This window comes from Lacerta agilis, chromosome 14 (genome assembly GCF_009819535.1).
Source record: "Lacerta agilis isolate rLacAgi1 chromosome 14, rLacAgi1.pri, whole genome shotgun sequence".
NCBI classification, from domain to species: Eukaryota; Metazoa; Chordata; class Lepidosauria; order Squamata; family Lacertidae; genus Lacerta; species Lacerta agilis.
In genome coordinates, this window is record NC_046325.1 from 31,381,373 (window position 1) to 31,405,436 (window position 24,064).

Here is a 24,064-nt window from a genome sequence, read left to right on the forward strand (position 1 = left end):
TCAAGCGGTTCATGATTTTGTGAGCTTATGTCATGCCCCCTCTCCGTTGTTCTTTGCATGCTTAAAGGCCCCAATTATTTAAGCCTTTCTTCATATGTGGGTGGGCTGATACACCACCCTTCATCAACACAGATACTCTTCCACACTTGCTGATATCTATATTAAGGTGAGGCATGCATCTTAAAAATGTTATCGGCACCAGCCTTATGGATATTAACTTTGGGGCTATGAATAAAGCCTGTTCTCAAGATCCAAATCCATCCTGGCACCTGCAGTAAATGCTGAATCCCAGGCTAGTTAGAAGTGCCATTTGTTGATAGCTTTGTGATGGCTAAGGTCACTTGCAGAGATCTGCACGCACCAGGTTTTTGCACCCTGCTTCAAACAGCTGAAGAAGCATGCCAAAAAGCTGATATGCATAATAAAAACAAAATAGTGCGTTTCTATAGGAGCTTTCACTAACTGTTCAAAGCACATTGTGTACTGCACATGATCTCAGTCCTGGTCCACACATGCAACAGAATGAGATGGTATGGTATATGCCATCTGTAAATGTGCTACTGCACTCATGTCCTCCTGGTGGGCTTCTCATAGGCAACTGTGGGAACAAAATGCTGGGCAAGATGGTCCTTTAGCCTGATCCAGCAGGACTCTTCATGAATTCTTATTGAATGTTTGCTCCCAAAGGAGAAAGATGCTTGCCTAAGCCATCTGCTAGACTTTCTACTTGTAGTGTGTGTATATATATGTATGTGTTTGTATATGCATGTGTTTGGAGGGGAATATTAAAAAATGTGTCCCATTTCATTCTGTTGCCATGTCTAGAACTAGTCTCAGTTATCCTGACAACAGTCCCATGATTCCCATCACCTAGGTCAGTATTATTTCCATATTATAGATAAGAGATTGTTGTCAATATGGTGTGAGAACTGCTAAGGAATAGCTTCCAGGTGGTCAAGCTTTATATCACACGAGAAGCTCCAAAAGTATGGATGGCCCAGATCCTGTGGTTATGTCTCATCCCTGCACTGCACTATCCTCAGGGCCACTGACATTGGCATAGGAAGTCACCATCAGACCTGGCAGGTCCATGTAATTGGAGTTTCTGTACATTACTAATTTAGCATGAAATGTGACTAACCACTGGGAAGCATTTTCTTGGAGATTACCATGCTGCATCAACATCTAGCTGGGTAGCTATGCTAGTAGGTTGTAGCAAAAATGAATACCGCAGCACAAGCCTCTTTGGAACAGTATTAAGTTCATTCAGTAACATATAAATACATATTGAAAAAGAATGTGCTGCCAAAGGCCACTAGGGCTTCCAGTTTGCAGCTCACACACTTAGCCACTACGCTTAGCAGCCCACCCGAGTTACAAACACATTGACAAGCTTCACGTAACTGCTCCACCATGTAAGCTCTGTGTTTAGAAGCTTATGCTTTCAGCAGCTATCATGACCCAAGTCTAGCACAAGTCCTATGCTGGTGAAAAATAATGTCAGAAGCCACAATGAAGTTCAAACCCATACTTCACCCAAATATTTTACTGCTTTCTGTAATTCTACATTGGCTGGAATCTATAACTGCATTATCTTCTACATTTAGAAATGGTCTTCCTATGGGAGAAGAAGGTAGATTTGTAGGGCAACGAGATAATCTGGAAACATCCTTATTTTGTTCAGTACAAATATATCACCAAGGCTGAGCTTGTGGGGCTGGGGGAGGTCTGCTTGCAGAAAAAGGCATGCATGAATGGTGTAAATTGGGTAATGCCTGTGATGTCGCCAATACATCTTTTGTGAGGAAAATAAATATATATGTGCTTTATAAAAAAAGCAGTAAGCCCACCTGAAGTATGAGAGAAAGGTGAAAAATAGGTAGGTGACCCAAGGTGGTATTCAACTAAGTTTTACTCAGAGTAGAAACGTTTTAATTAATGGACCCAACTTGTCCCATTGAGTTTAGTAGGTTTGTTGTGAGTAAAATTTGGTTGAATGCCACCCCTAGTGCTTTATTTTGTTGGACAGTACATTTGCCATTGAAAGCTTGGCTCATACTACTGGTGAATATTCCACTGTGTCTTCTCTTCAAAAACTAGTTGAACTAGGGGATAAAGGTAAAGGGACCCCTGACCATTAGGTCCAGTCGCGGATGACTCTGGGGTTGCGGCACTCATCTCGCTTTTTTGGCCAAGGGAGCTGACGTACAGCTTCCGGGTCATGCGGCCAGCATGACTATGCCGCTTCTGGCAAACCAGAGCAGCGCATGGAAACACTGTTTACCTTCCCGCCGGAGCGGTACCTATTTATCTACTTGCACTTTGACGTGCTTTCAAACTGCTAGGTTGGCAGGAGCAGGGACCAAACAATGGGAGCTCACCCCGTTGCAGGGATTCATACCGCCAACCTTCTGATTGGCAAGCCCTAGGCTCTGTGGTTTAACCCACAGCGCCACCCACATCCCAGAACTAGGGGATAGTTGAATGCTATTAAGGGCAAGTAAATAGATCTACTCCATGGGCCACAATATATAAAAGAAAGCTGTCCTGTGCTGCTCTCTCACTGTTCCCATCCATTTAAATGTGGCTTGCACTGGAGAACTTCCCCATGGATTCTGTGCCATGTCTATGTGTGCTGAGGAGAGCTACCATTTCAGTTTTTCATGCTGGCATCCAACTTACTCTAGCCAGTCCTGCCTGCATCCAGTCTCATATTAATAATGATCACCTCTGACAAATGCTGTTCAAAAGGCTCAAATGCACTTTAAAAACTCTTGAAGGTGAAAACGTTCAGAATGAATGCAAAGAACGCTTCTCTTCTGGAACTTCATAATGTTTTGCCAGTACTCTTCCACACTTCCCTGTTCCTACTGCTTTGTAAATTGCAACCTGTAACAATCTTGAAAATATCTGAGAAGAAGTTTCAGCTGTGATATGTGGGCGATGGATTCAGGCAATAGTCATCTAAAAGCTTGCTATGTGGACCTGACTGAATTTACGCATTTAGTTTGTAAGCCTTGAGGGAAGGGTCTTTGTCTCGTCTTTTTGGTAGATGTGAGCTGCTTTTGAAGAAGATCTGTTTGAAAAATGGTATAAAAATATACCAACAAATAAAAATAAATACTCTACACATACAGAAGCCTGAGGTGGTTAAGTCCTGAAATATAAAGATGTAGGAAATAGGAAGCTGCCTTACACCAAGCCATCCTTTCCAGGGTTTTAGACAGAGGACTCTTTCAGTCCTACTCAGAGATGCTGGGGGTTAAACCGGGGACCTTCTGAATGCAAAACACATGCTCTACCACTAAGTTGCAAGCCTTCTGCCTTTTTTCAAATGTTTCAGCACATTAAAAACAATGCCACAAGTAGAAAACTAGCATATCGGAGACATTGTTTGGAGGTATTTTGTAGTTTTTGTTTTACATAGGGGAGCATTCAGATTCCCCCCCATGAAGCCTGAAATGGTACAGCCCATTCTTTCAGTTCAGATCTCAACAATCTTCATTCTGCTGCATCTACAGCTCCAGCTATGGAGAAATCACCATGCACTGATATCACCATAATCCAGTCAGGGTGTGAGAAATCTGGAAAACCGAGCTGGGATAATGCTGGGCTTTTAACAGCAAGGTTGGAGGTGACTGTCTTCCTTCTCACAATGTGGTTAAAGTCACCACGGAGTAGGATACTAAGTTATTTCTGTGTTTGTTCCTAAATATCTGAATGTCAACATTAATACCTGAATACCTGAATATCAACATGGCAAGATGCAATCTGCATTATCAATGAATACCATACCGAACTTGTATGGAACTCAGCTTGTAGCCACTATATAGAAAACAGTGTGAATTGATATTTACTCTGTAGTAAGTTGGCAGGGGGAACTTGTGCTCTCCCACCAAGACAAATATTAGACAAAGGTATTAGAGCTGCTAGGAGGAGAGGAGAAGGAAGAGCCATGGCCCCATATCCTTCAATATTTTCTATTTTACATGCTTGTATCACCCTGATTTTCATACCAATGGTTATTGCCCATGTTCCCTCCCCCCTGCTCATTATTACACATCAATTAATGCTCTTTTCTGCCATTGTTACACTGTATTCAATTACTCTGCAATAGTCTGCCATCCACCATTTAAATGCCTGTTGTTTAGGTGCCTGTTGTTTAGGTTAAGAAGGCTGAGAAGCAAAAAGGTGCTTCCAGATTGGCAGTCTCTATCACTGTCCAATCACTGCTTTTTCACTGTAGAATTGCAGTGGACTTTCCACAGTTGTGGGGTGAGAGTAGCCCTTTTGTGTGCATACATCACACTATCTTCCATCCACACTAGTGGATAACAACTGGGGCAGAAAAGAAGCCATTCATCTGAGTATGCAATTTCATTAATAATTTTCCCCCTATTGTTTTTAATTTGCTTTAAAGGACTTTGAAATAAAATTTAAAAATCAACAACTTGTTTAAAATACTTGAATGTGTTTAGGCTAAATTGTAAGAATGGGGGAACAGAGACCACATCGGTAAAACAACAGCAACCGAAAAGACCAGGATAGATAGTGTGGCGATTTTCCACAGCAAAAATTTTAATTGTGCTAACCATCCCTTTTTATTTAAGTGCTATTGTAAAAATATTTCAGCGTTTGGTTATTTATTTATATGTAGGCAAAAAGGCATTTTATTGCAATTTAAGAGCTCAGTTAAAGAAACCAAACACATGCTGATAAAATGGTGCTGCCAGAAAAGATAATAGCTAAATTGTACGGAAATTGATGTGTGGCAGTAGGCTCTCCCACTCAGCATGTCACTGCACACGTTAAAACAGCACCTCTTAAAAAGATGGAAGAGAAAGAGCTAAGGCGGTCTACAACACCTGGAGACTGTGTTACTGCTGCATCCTTTTTCTTTTCAAGTCAATTTTTCTGCAATCTGCAGAAAGAAGCAGCATGGCGAAAACAGAAGAGAACAACTGGATGCTGACGTTATACTGACACCCCATACAAAGTGAGCATAGCTATTACAAAGCAAGTACCTAGTGTGGAAGCACCCTGAAAAAAACAGAATTGCCCTACGACAGGTTATCAGTAGCTCAAACCACACGGCAGCTGCTGCGGCGAGTGTGATATAGCAAGATGTTCACTGCACCGTGGCTTCACATTCATGCATGTGCACCAGAGGCAAAGATGTGTACGCTCCACCTCCATACTTTCAGAGATTTAATTCCAGAGAAATTGGTGAGAAGCTGAATTGTGCAGGAGGACAACTCTACCAACTCATTAATAACACAATTCAACAAAGCATCCCCCAAGGACAAAAAAGGAGGACAAAAATAGTGGCAATGATGTAACTGGGGACAGGAATCACATGTGATCTTACATTTGAGATTCACCATTATGGAAAAAGTTGCTCATCATGCCCCTGTTTTTAGCACAAGTTCTTGTACAGTAGGGGGGCATGTTTATATCTTAGTGAGCCATTGACTTTTCCCTAGTTTTGTTGAGTATCCTGCAGAAGAACACAAGAGTTTCGAGGCCCACTGCCCTGACAGTTTGCAACTCCAACCCAGGGCAAGCCATCTATCCCATCTCCAACACCCTAGAGAAGGCATCAATGTCAAAATCTGAGTATCTCCCTCACTGAACCTTTCTGTTGAGCCTCATACTGATTTCTCCATATTGCTTTAGTGACTTCTACCACAAGTATTCCTCTACAGATGTTATGTTGCAAATGACCTGAACCTTGCAAGCCAAAATGTAGGTGATGTGGGTTTTTGTGGGGGGGGGGGGGTTGGCGACAGGAAGTTTGAGCAGAGACACCTGCACTTGGATACAGAAAGAAACAGCTCTAAGAAGCCTGCTTTCCTTAATTCAGCTGCAAATAGAGCCTTAGAGAAACCCAGATGGTCCTAATTTTGGGGAGCAGGTGCAGCGACTCAGTGCTTTTGATCCCTGAGGCTTAGACATGTGGGACGGTTCCACTGGTGCTTGTCCCCACCAGTCCACACGTCTGATGGAGACCACAGGGACAGTGCCATTCACATGGCTGGTTCACCATGATGAGTTCAGGGGAAGGTGCGTCTCTGGGAGTAAGTTATTTGCCTTTCTCTAGGGCACCTCCTGCCTGTTCAGCTGTGCATAAGATCCTGTCATTTGGAGGTATCATGAGATGCTATTTTCTTACGCTTAGGTGTGTGACAAAACTTTCCACAGCAAGAAGGGGTAGCATTACCCCATTTCCCAGGATTCTGTAGGTCAAATGAAGGAAAGAGAAATTCCCCACAGCTTCTCCCCTGTGAAAATCAAGATGCTTCTGTTGCACAAGGGAGAACTGAAGGAGAATTTGGGGAGTGGAGGGAGGAAACAGCAAGGGAAAAAGAAAAGAAAAGCATCACCTTTTCTTTTCTTTTTGACAGCTATGGTTTAAATGTTTACTTTCTGTATCAGCTCAGCTGCACCTTCGAAACTGCCGTTTCATAAATACAACCGGGACGGCATAAGCTATAATTTGGAGATAGCAACCGCAGGACATATCTAGATCCGTTTGCGCTACTTTAATTAAATACTGCATTATGGCTTGTGACAACTTCATCGCTAAAGCGTAAATGAATGTGGAATTAAAGTGTTACTTAGGCTTTCAATATAATCATCTTTTGGGGTCTTTTTTTGTTTTGTTTTGTCTGCTCACGTCTTTCTTTTTCTTTTTGCTCCTCACCCTCCATTTCTCAGTTTAACAAAGAAAAGAGCCATAAAATCAAGATGCTTGTTCATTTACAGATGGAGCAGGCGTGGAAAAAGAAAAAGGAAAAAGAAAAGGCAAAGAAAGGAAGAAAAGAAAAAGATGGGCCACCGTTACACAAGTCTATAGCACTCCCTCTTCTGAGGTTTCTCTGATAGCAGAAAGAATTCCTTTGATGGGAAATGCTTGAATATTAATTGTGTGTGTGACTCTTATCTTTCAAACCGGGCTCCTTATGAATGATAGTTCTCATGGCTGTGGGATTTTGCCTCTTTTGTGTAGCATTTAATAGCCTGCTTTTAATTTAACTTAATTCAAAACAAAACAAAACAAAACTGTTGATTCGTTACTACTCTGGTACAATAGCAGGCTCTGGAAGTTCATACCATTTCATTTTTGATCTCCACAAATGAAACAAGAGCAGTTTCCCCAGTCTCTGCTGCCCCTTCCACCCCCACCCCCACCCCTTTGACCACATCGGTAAACTTGAAAGGAGTTATGGGGCTAAAGCAAACTTATTTTATTCCCAGAAATGTAAGCCCCGATCCCATCAATCTATCTGCTTCTCCTCTAATGAAAAGCCAGACTGTATGTGACATTTCGTGGCACCAACCACTTTAAATGTTACCAACATCAATCGGGTTTTTAAATGTTACTCACGTCTCGCACGGATTGGGAAATGGTTTTATAATTATCTCCTGCTCTCTAAACGAACTGAGAGATTTCCACTGTTGTTCTTTCTGCTTTTTTAAAAAAATCTTTATCACAGCCAAATTAAATGACAATGCATATTTATATTCCAAAGCTCCAGGAGATAAAATAAAAATAAAATTTTTAAAGCCTAACAAGTTTTGTGCGAATGTGTTGCCTTCTCACCAAGCTCTGGCACAGTAAAGGAAGTTCTAAAGAATTTGATGAGTTCTTTTTTTCTTTTCTTTTTTTAAGGACAGTAATTGGATTTACAAAAATTCCTTTTCTCCAAATCATTGCGAATTCAGAAAGAAGGAAGAAGTTGTGATGTTGTTTGAGCTAAATATTGTGCTGACAAAACCTTTTGCGGTTCCTATTTTTGAACTCTGCAACCTAAACAGAAATGTTTGCCTCCTTTCATCTTCCTAAGAAATAACCAGCATCCTTCAATAATTAGTAATGTTAAGAGGAAAAGCTTTCCTATGCCAATTTTAAATAGGGTGCCACATTGAAGCATCGCCCCCTTTCTCCCTATCACCAACGTGGGCAGATTAGCAAAGTGTTTAGAACTAAATCTTTGTCTAATAAAGGCAGAGTTGGTTTTCACCAAGAGCTGCTTGTTATAAACCTGCCTTTGGAAAATGGAAGGAACGTCGCATTTAAAGACACAAATTTCCCCGATAATATATTCGAATGGAAACGCACCGAATCCACTACGACACGGGCATAACTAATAAATTTGCAATATTTCAGCCTCAACAGCCTACAACGGTTCGTTTTAAAGATTTATGTGGTAAAAAATTACTCGGCGATGAATGGAGTTTATTCTGTGCCGGATTGGAAGGTATAAGGAATTAAACTACTGTCTTTAGCAGTGTATTTATTATTACCTCTGTCAAAGAACGAAGACTTTAACAGCATCCATGATAAATTTCAGCACAGAATAAACGGGGTGAGGGAACGGCACACATGCAAACACGAGCACATATATATTATATAAAAATATTACACACAACACTCAGGAAAATCCTGCACATGTCTGCTTAGTTCTTTTGGTGTACTGGATCATTCGCGTTTCCAGACCAAAAGAAAAATAAAATTTGAACTCGTATAAGGGATGTTTATTATATCATATAAGGGACTGTAATATTCTGGAATACAGGATGTCCCTTTAAATCAAATTATGCTTTTAAAAATAACAAGCAGCTCAATGCCCAGAAAACATTCCTATGTGGAAATGACCACATGGAAGACAGAGAGGAATGCAAGCTAGCCTTAGTGATACCTGTCAAGATAATGGGCACAGTCTTATCCAGGGGAGATCAGCTATGGAATGACAATTCTATTTTTCCACTCTGAAGACAAGAGCAAAACTTGAACAGATGTCACACAGGTTACTTTGCTGAATTCAAACCCTAAATTCCAGCTCAGCTTTTCCATTTAGGAAGATGGAAACAGGATTGGATCAAGATAGAAAATCCAATTGGCACTTCTTTCCCAACAATCAACACAGTGAATAATCCACTAGGAAGATTTCCTGTGCAAGCATCGCTGAAGTGAAGGACTGTGAAGCACAGCTCCTACGCATTTTAGCGGGGCTTGAGCAGCAGAACTTCCCAGTACGTCAGATCTGTCCATCTCCAACTCTGCCACTCTTAATGGCAACCAAAACCTGCTATCTGGCTGCCTCATGATTCGGCCATATTCCAAGATAATTGAATGCAGATTAAATTTAGCAGCATTCAACTCACAAACAGGGTCCTGAGGGTGGATTCCCTACCCTCCAGCCATTCAATGACTGCTTATGGGTATAGTGGGGATTCCAAACTGCATTAGTTGTTGAGTTACAGAACCAGGTGGTGGTAGTTCTTCCACACTGATTAACATAGAGTATAAAGGTGTGTGTGTGTGTGTGTGTGTGTGTGTGTGTGTAACTGAACCTCCTTTGCTCACACTATGAATGCCTGTCAGTTGTATACTCCAAAGCAGTTGAGAATGAGAGATGTTAACATTACCTATGGATTAAAGAGCAGAAGCTCTGTGTGACTTGACACCTTTTAAACAACCTGACATATTCGCAGTCAAGGGAGTAACAGTGATTTAAAAAAAGGATTTTCCACCCATCGCTTCCTTCAGTATACACTTATGGGTGACAGGGGAGATCACAGTTCACATCAAAAACAGTGTGTGGATATGATGAAAACAACAGAGACTGTTTTCGCAGACAGTGGGACAGCTTGAGAATTTATATAGGGGAAATGATGGGCAACTGTAAGTTCTGAAAGGAGTTCACCTATTTCAGAAGAGCATCCAACTCGCCATCACACAACCTGCCATAGGCAAGGTAGCATTTAGGATGGGAGGGAGAAGAGTGAAAAACACCTGCAGTTTATATCACTATAACCAGATTAATTTTGGAATGGCACAGCTATTGGGCAGCGATAGATTATTCAATGGGTAGAATCACATGATTCCACCTCCAGCTCCCACCCTACCCTGCCCTGTAACCTTTCTGTCTTTTTACAGAACGATGTATAGAAAATTACATGGGAGGAATAAATTGTCCTGGGGTTTGTTTCTGGATGGCTGCTTCTTGTCTGAGGGTGGAGATGGAGGGGGGGGGGTTGTGTTAGGGGAAGCTTTTCGAAGTGGGGATATGAGGTGGGGAAATAGCCTTAAGCCTGAATTTGACCGGTGCATGACCGTTGCCTTCTGGCTGACCTCAGATTCTATTCCCAGGCCTTTTCCGATTCTATAGTCTCCTGTCCCCATGGGGGTTATTAATGGAAGCAAAAATACCCCCCTCCCAACCACGACTACATCTTTCGTCATTGCAATGCAGCTTGTTAAGAATAGCAAGATGCTGGGGGTGGGGGATGATATGTGGGTTTAAGTGCTACTTGCAAAAATGGTCTTAGTTGAAATCAAGGTTCATCACAGCGTCATCTGACTGTTCTTATGCCCCCCCAATCTTCCAGATCTAACGCCATACTTCTCCCCTCCTTGCACTTCCTCCGAAAGACCACTAGATGTCAGCAGCCTCCTCCTTTCACTCAAGGGTCTGTGGAAATAAAATGACGCTTAAAGCAACAGAGAGAGTTAGCAATGCTGGAATATATTTATTTATTTATTTATTTATTTATTTATTTGGTTGCTTGTCATTCACAATGAAAAGGAAATCCTGGTGTATTAAAATCATCATCCAACTATAGAATGTATATAAGCTATGCTAAGTTGATGGTGTGTGTGGGGGGGGGGGAGAGATGCTCTATAGTGACTGACCAATGGTTTTTTTGTAACATTATTCTAAAAACAAAAGGACTACGAAAGAAGCAAAAGCATAACAGTGCTCTGGCTGACTGATCTGATCCCAAAGAATATTGCTGGACCTGCAGAAAATTGTGCACATATTGCTGCACTCACTGAGAACGAATGTCCAAGATAGAATTTTTGGGATGCAGAGGAATCCCAGAGGAAAAAGGCTTGCAGTTCTCTGTAGCCTTGCTAGATGCAGTCTGTCCCCATGAAACAACATTTGGAGAAAATATAGATTGTGTTTGCTGAATCAGGATGCTTATGGAAGCTGCTGACTGTATTCTTAAAGTGTTAGGTGGGTCGAGGCAAAGATCCTAGGACTTAAAAAATGAGTTGCATTTGGAGCCATAGAGTCTCAATCAATGGCCATTCAGTGTGCTCTTAACTGAATCATAGGAAGCGAAGAGAGCTGAAAATCAAGGCTCCCTGCTTGCCAAAAGGCAACATTTCCCATACTTTAGTCCCTATTCCTGCCACAAGTCACCCAACAAAACCCAGGACTCATTATTATTATTACCTGTAGTAGTAGTAGTAGTAGTAGTAGTAGTAGTATAAAACTGCTCATCCATAGATCACAGGGTGGTTCACATCATGCCACACCACAATTAAAGCAAATGAACAACTAGCCAGCCACACCAAAAAGCATATGCAGATCAGAAAGCTCTGGATGACTCAAGCGAGCGAGCCAAGCACACAACATAGACAGTTCAGAATATAGCCTCTAAAATCATAGGCTAATCTGAGCTGGGGATTAAAAATTCCTCCCTGATTGCTAATATGATAATCACACAATTCTGAGCATGGGCAAAACTCATAACAGAAATCTATTCCTCACATTACATGGCACAAACCAAACTATGTGACAAAGTGTACACTTGGCAAGGAACTACAGACTATTCTGGCTCTCTGAAGAGCACACCTCCATCTTGTATATGCTTCCAAACATTTGTCTGCTTCACACATAACATTTTTAGTTGTAGTAAAAAACAAAAACAAAAAACCAACAGGTGTGTATACATGCTTGGAACACATCAGCCAGTGTCCCTTCCCCTTCCCCTGCCACGTCTCTGGTCTAAAGTATCCTCTGTTTAAAAAATGTTGTTGGGGTTTGACTGTACTCATTTGCATGGAATATTTAGTTAGTCTCTTATTTGTGCGGCTCCTCAGATGGCTTCAGGCAAGCCAAAACAGCAACAATTTGTTGTTAACAAAGGACAGCTGGACATATAAAGGGCCCCATTGTGTACCTTCAGCAGCTTAGGGCCTCATCAAAACTAAATCCGGCCTTGCCCACAACTTTCATATTGATAATGCTGGTGATGGTGACCTGTGATGGTTGGGTAGATGGGTTCTTTGACTCATTCAGAATCCTTGTTATGAGGCTCTGATATCTAAATCACACCAAAGCACTTTTCGCACACATACACATGGTTCTATGGAAACGAACACATGAAAGTAATGTATCCAGCAATTCTTCCATAGGAGCGTGGGAGTCGTAGAATGCAAGCCCTCTGGGGGCAGAGACAATGTCACACTGGTGTTCTGTACAGAACCATTTAGCTGGTGCTAAATGTTAAGGGGAAGTTATTTTTAAAAAATTAGGGACATCTGGCAGCACTAGGGCCAAGCTGGACCACCAACACTAGTAAGGTTTGCTACAAGCCCTGAGTGTCGTTTAAAAACACCTGAGGCTTCAAGTTGGCTAAGGTTGCTGAGCGTAACCACTGACTGCTCTGTTAATGGTGCTAGTGAGGCACTCCAGAACAGCTTTATCAGTTGTGCCAGAGGTGCGTTTCTAGCTCAAATTCTCCAGCTTCGCTGTGTTCAAGAAGATTGCCTAGGTTTTAATGCCGGAGCCACAGCAGTAAAAAAGATGAACCACATTTTTTAAAAAAAATAGGCTTGAAGCTTTCAAAGCACATGACATCCTGTCACAGACCTCATGGCGCCAGTCAAACACCTGCAGGCTACGCCTATCCTGCGGCTGGCAATGTAAGCCAGGGATCCTGGAGGCTGTGCCAGGCAGTAGTGCCAGAAGTTGAAAGATCAAGGCTGGAATTTTTGAGACATGCTGGTTATACACAAATGAGAAACCCACCTTTCGTCTCACACAGACGAGAGGGGTGAGTTAGGGGATTTAATAGACAATGTTTTCATCTAGTGTAGACAGGGAAAGCAAGTCTTAATATGGTCAGACCCTTTGATTACAGGGTGGGTGGGTATGTTGCAAAATGCAGGGCAGGTGAGACCTCAGCTACATATCTACCTTCTTAATTTGCCCAGGGGCACTCTATGCATTTATGCTCTGAACCCTTTCATAACCTAGCAATGGTTGCGGGTGCTGAATTCAGCATCCTGGAAATTCCTGTTTTCATTTATTTATTTTTAATGATTCAGGTTTCTAGCAAAGACCCACTTGAAAGTACGGTATGTGGAAATTCTGCCCCTTCCCCTCTTCCTTTAAATGTAAATAAATAAATAAATAAATAATAGAATTTAAAAAAAAAAAACTTTGCTTACGGAGCGGCTTTCCCTCTGAAAGTCAGCCTATAATCTGCATCTGTAAATTGGTGCATGCAATTTTTATACAAATTTGTGCTGTGGGTCTGTGTCCTAAGTCTTTTAGTGATCCACCAATGTACCAGGACAGAGGCTTTTCCCAGTCCAACAATGCCAGAAACCGAAGCTGGGACTCTAGAGGTGCAAAATGTGTGCTCCAATACATGTTCATAGTCATTTGTCCTTGGAGTTCCCTCCCTAGAGTATGTAATTTTGCCTTGTCCCACCTTTTTAAAGGCCATAGCCTCTTAAAATCTAACTAAAGAACTGAAATATAACAAGTATTAAAACGCAGCTTAGTTGGTTAGAGCGTGGTGCTAATAACACCAAGGTTGTGGGTGTGATCCCAATACAGGACAACGGCAGATTGCAGGGGGTTGGAATAGATGACTCTCAGGGTCCCTAGTCTGCCAACTCTACAGTTCTATGATTCTAGCCCGATGGGTCTCTAACAGTCAGCTCAAATGAAAAGGCCATATACAGTGGTACCTCTGGTTACAATCTTAATTCGTTCTGGAGGTCCGTTCCTAACCCGAAACCGTTCTTAACCCGAGGCGCGCTTTTGCTAATGGGGCTTCCTGCTGCTGCCACGCCACTGGTGCGCGATTTCCATTCTCGTTTGTAACCTGAGGTACCACTGTATACATATATTTATCTATTCTGCTTTTGAGGATGTGCTCATCTCCTAGTGGAAGGAGTTTCAAAGTACCGTGAAAAGAGTGATCATTTTTACCAGGACATTGGTTGTTGCCAGACCAAAAGTGAAAGAGAAATCAAACGGGTTTCTATCCAAACTGATGTTCTGGTGATAATTAGATTTTAGTACAATCCACCTTAACATAGCAACAGGACAGAGGAGTAGAAGACAGCCTCACATCTTAAGTTTGTCAGCCCCAAACTGTTTTAAGATGCCACTCTCTACTCCAGTTCATGACAACTAACCCAGGTGAGTGCAACTACGTTTACTTGCTATGATTTCCAGTGTTCTCTTTCTCTCCTCTCTCCCACTTATATTTATATTTGTTGCAGAGTTTAATGCAAGGGCCCAGGTATGTCAAATTCATGTTTTTATGTGAACTCAGAAAACATCTTACATGTGTATCTAAAAATGCAAAGGATGCAGTTGCCCTGAGCAACCCCACCCAAACATCTGACTTCCATAAAGCCTTAAGCCTCAGCACTTGTAATTTCACAAAACAATGGATTGTCTCAGTGTTAAGACTATTCAGGTTTCAAGTACAGGTCCTTGTATTTCACTCTGCTGAACAGTTTAATACTGCCAATGCTGGTAGAAGCTCTGGGGCAGTTTGAATTCCCCCCCCCCCTTTTCTCTTACATAACTCTGAGGGCTAGTTCACATAATTCTTTTCCCTAGGTTGAAATCAACATGAATGGATTTACAGTTGTTGAACTAGTCTTGTGAATAGCCCAATATGAATGTCTCTGAGCCATGAATCAACACATCCTGATTCATACCACTCTCTTGAGTTCTCAAGATTTAAATGCTGGAACTCCAGAAGCTCACTTTTCATTCCCACAACTTGAATTCCAACACAATATTTAGAAACTATTTCTGGCTCTAGTGAAGACAAAAACTTGAGACTGAAAAACCACCGAAGTCTAGGGCACATTTACAAGTGATGCTTAAATTCCCATATTTGTAGATCAAAGGAAAACTTCAGGGACCAGAACATACCCTGGAATTAATAAGTATTTTGCTTTCTGACTTTCCTTAATAATATTGGCAAATGGCACATTCCAAATAGAGATGAAATAAAATAAAATAAAATTTGACAAACTTTCAGAATTTGAATATTTGAATTGAATCAAATGTTTTCAAACACTGACTTTGAGGATATTTAAAAACCCTAAATAATCTGATTTATTATTCTGATTATTTATTTCAAATAAAAAATGTGAGGTAACTCTTTGCTAAATTCAATTTATACCATCTTTTACACCATTTTATTCTCACAAAAATCCTTCATTTGGCATACTGATTTTAGTCCAGTTAGCAGACTTTAAATCACAATTTTATAGCCAAAATAAAAACTTGAGAATTCCCCTATCAAAAATAAAATAAAAATAAGACTTGCACTATGAGACTTTTAATACTGCTTCACACATTGTTTTTAGGTCACACCCAGAAGTGGCTTGTCATGCAGGTGAATTGCTGTTGCTTACCGGGAGGAAGACTAGAAGGGGTGAGATAGAAGGGAGGTTGGTGTGGTGCAAACACACCAGTGAAGTAAATTTTGCACTCTTGTCAGTGAGTTTGCACCATGCTAACCTCCCCAGTGCTTTACCCTCCCCCTCCTGGTAAGTAACACACCTGCACAGAAACTAGTGTTGCAGTTCCATTCCACACGGTCAGCTGCTTCTGGTCACACCTAAAGTGTTTTTAAACATTTTAAAATGTAAATTTATAAATGTGATGAAGACCAAACTATACATTACATGCAAAATTAGGCCAGAGGCCCCTTTTCAATAGGAAAAGTCAATTGGGGTATGTTTTGGAATGGAGAAACAGAAATCATGGAAAGGGTTTAACCCTTCCAATTGCCCACTCCCCATGTGGCTTTCACATGTTAGAAGTGGCCATTGGGCTACTAGTGTATGCTTTTGTGTATATTGTTTGGCTCTGAGATTCACTGTGACATGTTCACTTGGTGGCAAATCTGGATTTTTGGTTGTGTTATGTGTGATGCAGCCCACTGGGTGTCACTGGTGAAAAGAGCTCATTATGCAAACATAAAAAAAATCCTACAGATTCTGAACCTTTATAGGATTTCAGGATGTTTACTGTTGTTTGCACCTGACAACACTGAATGCAGCACTACATTTCAGTGCTACTTGAGACCTCCGTTGCATTCCTGAGTGGAACTATTTAAAATGCTGAAGAGGAAAAACCCAGCTTCCATTAAAATTAATTTTAGAGTAAATATATGGGGTTCATGCTGTTGGTTCCTCTTGCCCCAAGTAGCAAGATCAGATAGATTTTGCCTACTTACTGTTGAATCTCAGCCAACTAACCCCCCAACCCCAAAATCACATCTCCCCATGGCTGATGCACGAAAATGTCAGACAGGACCTTAGCAGCAGACGGCATGCATTCCAAACAACACCAGATGGATTTTTATATTAGCTACTATTTCATGTTCAAGGCACAGCGACCGCAATGCTTTAAAAAAAGAAAAGAAAAAAAGCCAGCCAGCCTCTGCACTGCTGCCACGCTAGCTTCGGCGAGATTAATTCTGCAAAATTAATTGGGACAAGATTGAAAAGGAAATTAAAATGCAGCTGAGTGAACAGGCTTTTCAAACACCTTCCCCCCCTCCTCGCTCCCCCTCCCTTGCTCTCTAACTATCCCCACCCCCACACCACCAAGCTTTATTAAGCCTCGGTTTCTTGGATGGCCATAGGTGAGTTCTGTTGTCATGCAAAATAATTTATGAAAGGAAGACACTCAGGACCAATTGGTTACATGTGAAGAAGTTGTGCTGGAGCTCCAAACTGGAGCCACTGAAGGGAGTTAAAACCAGGTCATAGTCTCATGTCAAATGAAGGAAGGGAGGGAGGGAAGTAAGTCAGACACCACTGAACTGTGTGCAATGCATACTCCTTCACATATAGATGTTTGATATATCTAAATTTTTGGTGGTATTAATGTGGAAGGCCTTTAACAAAGAAATACTTTAGGATTTGGAAATAGTATGTTCTAGAAAGTTCCATGGACTGCAAGAAGATCAAACCTATCCATTCTGAAGGAAATCAGTCCTGAGTGCTCACTGGAAGGACAGATCCTGAAGCTGAGGCTCCAATACTCTGGCCACCTCATGAGAAGAGAAGACTCACTGGAAAAGACCCTGATGTTGGGAAAGATTGAGGGCACAAGGAGAAGGGGACAACAGAGGACGAGATGGTTGGACAGTGTTCTCGAAACTACCAACTTGAGTCTGACCAAATTGCGGGAGGCAGTGGAAGACAGGAGTGCCTGGCGTGCTCTGGTCCATGGGGTCACAAAGAGTCGGACACGGCTAAACAACAACAACATGTTCTAGAAAATGTAACATTCTGGCATAAAAGTAAAGGTAAAGGGACCCCTGACCGTTAGGTCCAGTTGCGGACGACTCAGGAGTTGCAGTGCTCATCTCGCTTTATTGGCCAAGGGAGCCGGCATACATCTTCCGGGTCATGTGACCAGCATGACTAAGCTGTTTCTGGCAAACCAGAGCAGCGCACGGAAACGGCGTTTACCTTCCCGCCACAGCGGTACCTATTTATCTACTTGCACTTTGACATGCTTTCGAACTGCTAGGTTGGCAGGAGCAGGGACTGAGCAACAGTTGTTCACCCCGTTGCGGGGGTTCGAACCGCCAACGTTCTGACCAGAAAGCCCTAGGCTCTGTGATTTAGACCACAGTGCCACCCACTAACATTAACATTCTGGCATACATATGGTTAATAAAAAATGGATATAGAATTGCCAAGGACTGCTGTGGTGATATTACTAAATTATTTTGAAGGGGTAGTCCCAGGTAGACTCAAAGAAGTGATTACAAATCTTAATTACTGCACAAATAGGGATGGGCAGATTATTCCATTTACTGTCTGTGTCAATATCCCATGTGGTCATTCATAAGCCTCTTCTGTCCAATTTCTACATTAATCTGTGAATCTTTGAAATAAAAAAACCTGTGTAGAGTTTATATTTAAATATGTATTTAATTACAAAATGTGTATTTAAATATGCATTTGATTTGTATTTTATCCTAAAATATGTATATTGGCATGTTTGTTGAGAACTGCATTGCAAAATTTAGTGAGAAATCCAAAGAACAACTATGCTCCAAATCATGCCTTAGTCCAATAGTTTTTAATTAGATTAATCTGCTTAAAAACATGGACCGAACAAAATTCTCCTCCACCTCTATTCAAGCTAAATACTGGCAATGGAATGAACATCTATGAACTGAATGGATGATTGAAAACTGGAAAACCCTTATATGTTCATAATGTCTAGTTGGATGGAACCAAGAGGTAGCAATAGTCTTGAAAAATGAAGAAACTGAATTATCACAATTATTTGACATATAATGTTCTAAGTATGTAAATGTATATGACATTAACGTTAGTAAAACCCCTCTTAATTAGGATGGCCATGTGTTCTACTGTACAAAGATCACAAAGGTCAGTCATCTATTTGAAGGGCTGTCCAGTCTAAGTCTGATTTCTCATCCCTTTTCAATTTCAAACTTAGCAAATCAACTCTCTTCTAGGTTGGCATGACAGTAGATGGGACATGGTGTTGGTTGTGTTGGCTGGTTCTGTTCTGAAAATAATACATGAACCTATCATAATGTGTGTCCCCAAATACAATTTGCAACACATTTATTTGGTAGTGAAAATTGTTTTAAATTACGTACATGTATTAGGGATGGTTCATAGATGTAGGGAAACTAGCAATGGGGAACCTCTGGCCTGCAGGCTTAGTTACGTCCCAAGATAACATCAGATATGGAGCAGTTTAAGACAAAACTGCAAAGGAACAACTGGATGCTTAAAATGCATGTCCAATGACTTATTGGCAACTGGAGTTTGATGATAGTGCCAATCAGCAGACTAGCACGGACAATAAGCCCCTCCGAAGTTGTCACCTGATGACCTACCCACCCACAAAGTGGCTGGTGGAGGAGGCCAGGATATGATTCACCAGTTGGATCCAATCCCCCACCACTTATGTAAACATTTTATTTCTCACTGCTTGATGAAAATAAATGTCTGAACTGATTTGAATGGAAAAGCCTGTGTGAGAATATTTAATAATTTTGTTTATTTATTTTTCAGACTTACATCCAATACTTTGTCCCAAGACCTCAGGATAGGTTATAACAAGATGCAAGATGATTTGAATATTCTATCTGTGGTATGTTTTCTATGCTGGCCCATCAGACCCAGTATCTCCACTCAACACCCTCAGAAAACTGGGAGCTATGGAAAACAGTGATAGACTCTGGGGTCTCAAATTCCAGTGGCGCCCTGTGCGACACCAAAATTCAGCACCCTGCTGTCCCTCACACTTCTTTCCAAATCATAGTTGTGGCATCCCCAAGGCTCCGCACCTGGTGCGACCAAACCAGTCACGCTCCAAAGTGCTTTGTAGTTCCAAAGTGCATGTCTTTTCTGTAATGCTATAGTTCCCTGCTACATTTTCATGCCAGCATCTCCCTTTAAAACATGTCAGAAAAGATTTGGTTGATTTGGTACAAAGAAATGTGTCTGAAGTTGCCTTAAAACTAAAATGTAATGTGTGCATTACTTGCAGGAAATTATCCTGCACAAACTTTATTGTAAGAAAAGGGAGATGTGCAAGAGCATTACCATGCTGTTGTCCATGTCCTGTTAATTGCAATGCACACAAGAGCTTCTCAAAGGAATAAGCCCTGTGGCCTAGAATCAAAGAATCATACAGTTGGAAGGGATTCTTCAGAAGCTCAAGTTCTGGTGCCTTACCCTCCTGTACCACCAGTACTCTGTATCTAATGTAAGACTGAGGGTGCCATTTATCCCGTAGCACCAGCATGTCTGAGCATCTGATCAGCTAATCCCTACTGACCAATCTAATGTCACCAGAACCTATAAACCTAGCTACAGCCCTCAGTCCCAGCAACTCATCTCTAGTATGAAAAGACTGTTTAAACTCCTGCTCCCCTTCCCTGATTGCTCCCTTAAATCCCAATTATTGCCTGGTTTTGATTACACCTGTGTCTCTGGATCACTTGGCCTAACACTGGACCACTGCTTATGCCAATTTATTCATCTGCACATTTATAAATCAGCCGATGTATTCACTTGCACATTTGTGGCAAAGAAAGGACTTCACATCCCCACACTCTCCCCGCCTTCCTTCCTTTGCTCCCCTTACCCCTACATCACACCTGACCAAGCAACTCAATTACCCTTGCAATTCTTGAGTGATTACACACATGCTCAAGCTATTTTCTAGACAAACTTTGCTGTGAGGCAAGTAAACATAAAAGGATGGAAGAATTTCCAAAAGCAGCTCTCTGGGCTTGGGAGGGAGATGGAGTTGGGAGGTCGGGGTGAAGAGAAAGAAGGCAGAATGATTACTTAGATCCATGGTTTTCACATTTTTCCAGCTTCAGGGGACCTTTCCAGATTGACTTGTCTGTCAAGAAAACCCTTTGTGTCTGCAACAGAACCTCTGTAAGTTGTCGAGGGTTTGTGTTGGGGAGGGGATTTAGCACACTGAAAGAGGGTGGTCATGCACATCAGCAAATTCACTACTTCTCTACGTGAACTGAGAATGCACCCTTGAAGACAAGCTTCTTCCTCAGCATCCCTGCTACACCTACCAATCACACCATTAATGAATTTACTGATCTGTAATCCTCATGGCAGATAAAATAATCTCACCACACACTCCCCAACACTATACAACTTCAGTGCAGTAATGTTTATTTAAAAAGGTAAAGGTAAAGGACCGCTGACAGTTAGGTCCAGTCGCAAACGACTCTGGGGTTGCGGCACTCATCTTGCTTTACTGGCCGAGGGAGCCGACATTTGTTCGCAGACAGTTTTCCCGGGTCATGTGGCCAGCATGACTAAGCCGCTTCTGGCGAAACCAGAGCAGCATTTAGTGACTTACAAATAAAAAGTTGTCATGACCCTGGAGTCCAACAGCAATCCATACACAGAGATGGAGGCTGCAGATGCATCACCTAAAGAGCCAGACCAAGGTCAGGGCTCTAAGCCTGCTGCTGATCAGAGGACCACTGGGCCTGGGGCTGACAGACAAGAGCCTAGAGAACAGCCCACCCATAGAACCAGGCAGAACTTAAAGGGCCAGAGCCAGAGGGGCCCAATGCCTCCCACAGAACCCAACTGATCCAATGGTGCAGGAAGCACAACAGGCAGGAAGCTAGGAGCATATGAGGATGGCTACAGGACTGACCCTTTAGGGATCCTAGTTCTCCACAAGGGAGTGGATCCTGGGAGAGGCAGGTTAGGGGAAGAAGTTCGGTTTGCTTTTAGTCTCTGTATGTGTGAGTTGCTTGCTCAAAGCTATTGGTGCACCTGCAACTCTTGAATTGTCTTGCTCCATTTGATCCGGTACCTGACCAGACCTGGTAACACCAGCAACGCTTCCTTCCATAGCAAAGATGTGTGCATTCCTGTAGCCTTTCAGAGAGCCGTGCACTTTCCCTCTCCTGCACTGGCATGCACATCTACTCAGAAATTAAACTAATAGCAGCACAGCATCTCTTACGTTGCAAGATAACTTCCGCCTTAGCAAATCTAATAAAGGGGGTGGTGGAATTATGTGCAAGCAGGGTATCACGCTACTGGTATCAAGAAAGTACTGAAGAAGTATCACAGAGACACTAAAATGAGGTTAGATCACAGTTTGACTGATCATGTGGAGAAAGCGAGCCTGAACCTCTCTCCCCACAGCTTTGAGATACACCCTTTATGTTAGAGAAGTTGATTTCTTTTCCTTGGAGGGATAGAACTCATTGGCTGGAGGTTGTGGAGGTAAAGCCATCTCTACACATACCTTGCTGAGGATGTATATCAAATCTCCTCGCTGGAATGACAGCTCATCTGGATGGCCACCAGCACAATCCCACAGACCTTGATAGTAATTCACATACTTTCTTCTGAGTCCTTGTAGAGAGAGAGAGAGAGAGAGAGAGAGAGAGAGAGAGAGAGAGAAGAGAGTGTTAAGAATAGATTATAGTATTCAGACCAACAGCTGCAAGGCAGACTTGATTTCTCCTTTGGCAGCCATTTATGGGGAAGTCAGATTTTGGTAATTTATCCCAAAAATGCTGCACCTGAGGTTTAAGTTCACTGATGTTCACCTCTAGTGGCAGTGGTTGGAGGGTGCTTGTGAGTCTCTCCAAGTTGACCGTATATATCTGTTGCATGCAAGCTTCCTATAGCAGCAAGGATGCTTATGGATGAGTGTGGCCTGTCTTAGGTTCACCAAATAAGCAAAAGGGCATTTGGGGGAATTGGGGAGATGCCTTTGCATCATGCTGACTTACAGGTCCTTTTCTTATTTGATAAGGGTGGTGTGGCATGGAGCAATGGAAAGGTTTGGCTAAGGCAATGCTGCAACTCAGCCCTCTTGGGCAGGCTGGCTGTCAGCATTCTCTCAGACTGTAACCAAATTCTGTATCAAGATAGCCACAATTCTGCAACCAGAATAAACCCAGAGCAGTGATAAGGAACCCGTGGCCCTCCAGATGTTGTGAACTCCCAACTCCCATCAGCCTTGCCAGCATGGCCAATGGGCACAGTGATGGTGTGCACAGCAGCCCATCCACAGGTTTTGTACAGGTTTCCACATATATGTTCATTTTGAACAATTGATTCCATTTCTGCTATGCCAAGAGAGGATGGACATGTTTTCAGGGTTATCACTGAACACATAAGCAGGAGGGACTTGGTTTCAAAAAATCAAATGTCTCAGGAAAATTAAGAATGCATCTGATACTCAAAGGGGAGGGAGGCTGACTCTGTAGGCAGATTTCATCCAGCCCTCTGAGTTCCCTCTTTTCCACCAGCTGTTCAGTGGGGAGCTACACTTTCTTTACCCCTGCACAGCTGTTTTTACTCAACAGCTGACAGGTGGGCAACAGTTCAACAGGGGCAAAAGGGTGCAGGGACCAGAAAGGAGAGAGGCAGAGGAGGCAGAGCTTTCATTACCATTACAATGAAGGGGACAAGTCCCTCTTTGTAGTTTGCTTTGTAAAGTGTGCAATTATAGCTCCTTCTTCTGCAAGGAGATCTGCCTTAGGAAGTAGAAAAACTCTAGTTGCATGATGATTAGAGCCTGCGGTTTGTAGATAGGCAAAAAATCATCCATGCATGTTGGAGATTACACACATGTAATCTTTAGGATGCAATGGGATTTTGCAGTTTGAGGCCTTGACTAGCTATAAGGCAGAGTTTGTAGTTCAGCTGTGCGTTCATGTCTGCATTTTTCTCCTTGGATTGCTGAGCTCTTTTTGCACAGTCAGGAGAGATGCAGGTGTTTTTATTACACACTTTAAAATGTTTTTTTAAAATGTCTATGGAGAAAATGGAGGGTGAAACATCAGTTACTAAACATTACAGGGCCTTTTCAGCAGTGACTCCTACCCCGCTTATCAAATTTGATTTCAAACCAGAGATGCCTCATTCCTTGTTAATTTTAAACAGCATCTTAGAAGCTTAATTTTTATCATGGCCATTGAGGGCTATTTAAGATATGTAAATGAAATTTTGTCTTTTAAAGCTATCTGTGTTGTTTTCCTTTTATTTATGGTCTGTGCGTTATGGATGGAAATGATCTAAAAGTCTCTATTACAATTATATATGCCTCCATTTGAATGAGAAATAGCTGTGTGTGTGTGTGTGTGTGAGAGAGAGAGAGAGATTTTGTGTGTCTGTGTTAAAAGTGTGTGATTGTCTGCAAGTCTGCTCCCACTCACTATTTGAATGTGGCCTTCAAGAGTTTTTCATTAGGGTGCTAATGTCTCTGCCTAAATGCATGCATTAATAGTCTGATAGTTTTTAAAGGAGGTTTCACCTTCCATTTCAGTGACAGCTATTTCCACAGCTACACCCTTGTGCTTTTGTGGCTCAGGAGCTTATGCCAGCCCCCTTCCCCAATGGCGTTCTCTTGCTCAAAATTTAGGGTGTACCATATGCCACCAATGGAGTCCTGCCTGTGATACAGAATAGAAAGCCCATACGAGGAGG

The 24,064-nt window shown here is 42.0% G+C and overlaps 1 protein-coding gene across 1 annotated transcript in view; it reads right to left on the reverse strand.

Moving 5' to 3' along the window:
- The window catches only part of SKAP1 (src kinase associated phosphoprotein 1), a 328,856-nt gene that overhangs the window by 24,652 nt on the left and 280,140 nt on the right, over nucleotides 1-24,064 (reverse strand). Inside the window, exon 11 of the mRNA XM_033169409.1 lies at nucleotides 21,870-21,979. Within this exon, the coding sequence (XP_033025300.1) occupies nucleotides 21,870-21,979 (110 nt within the window). The remainder of the gene's footprint in view (nucleotides 1-21,869; nucleotides 21,980-24,064) is intronic.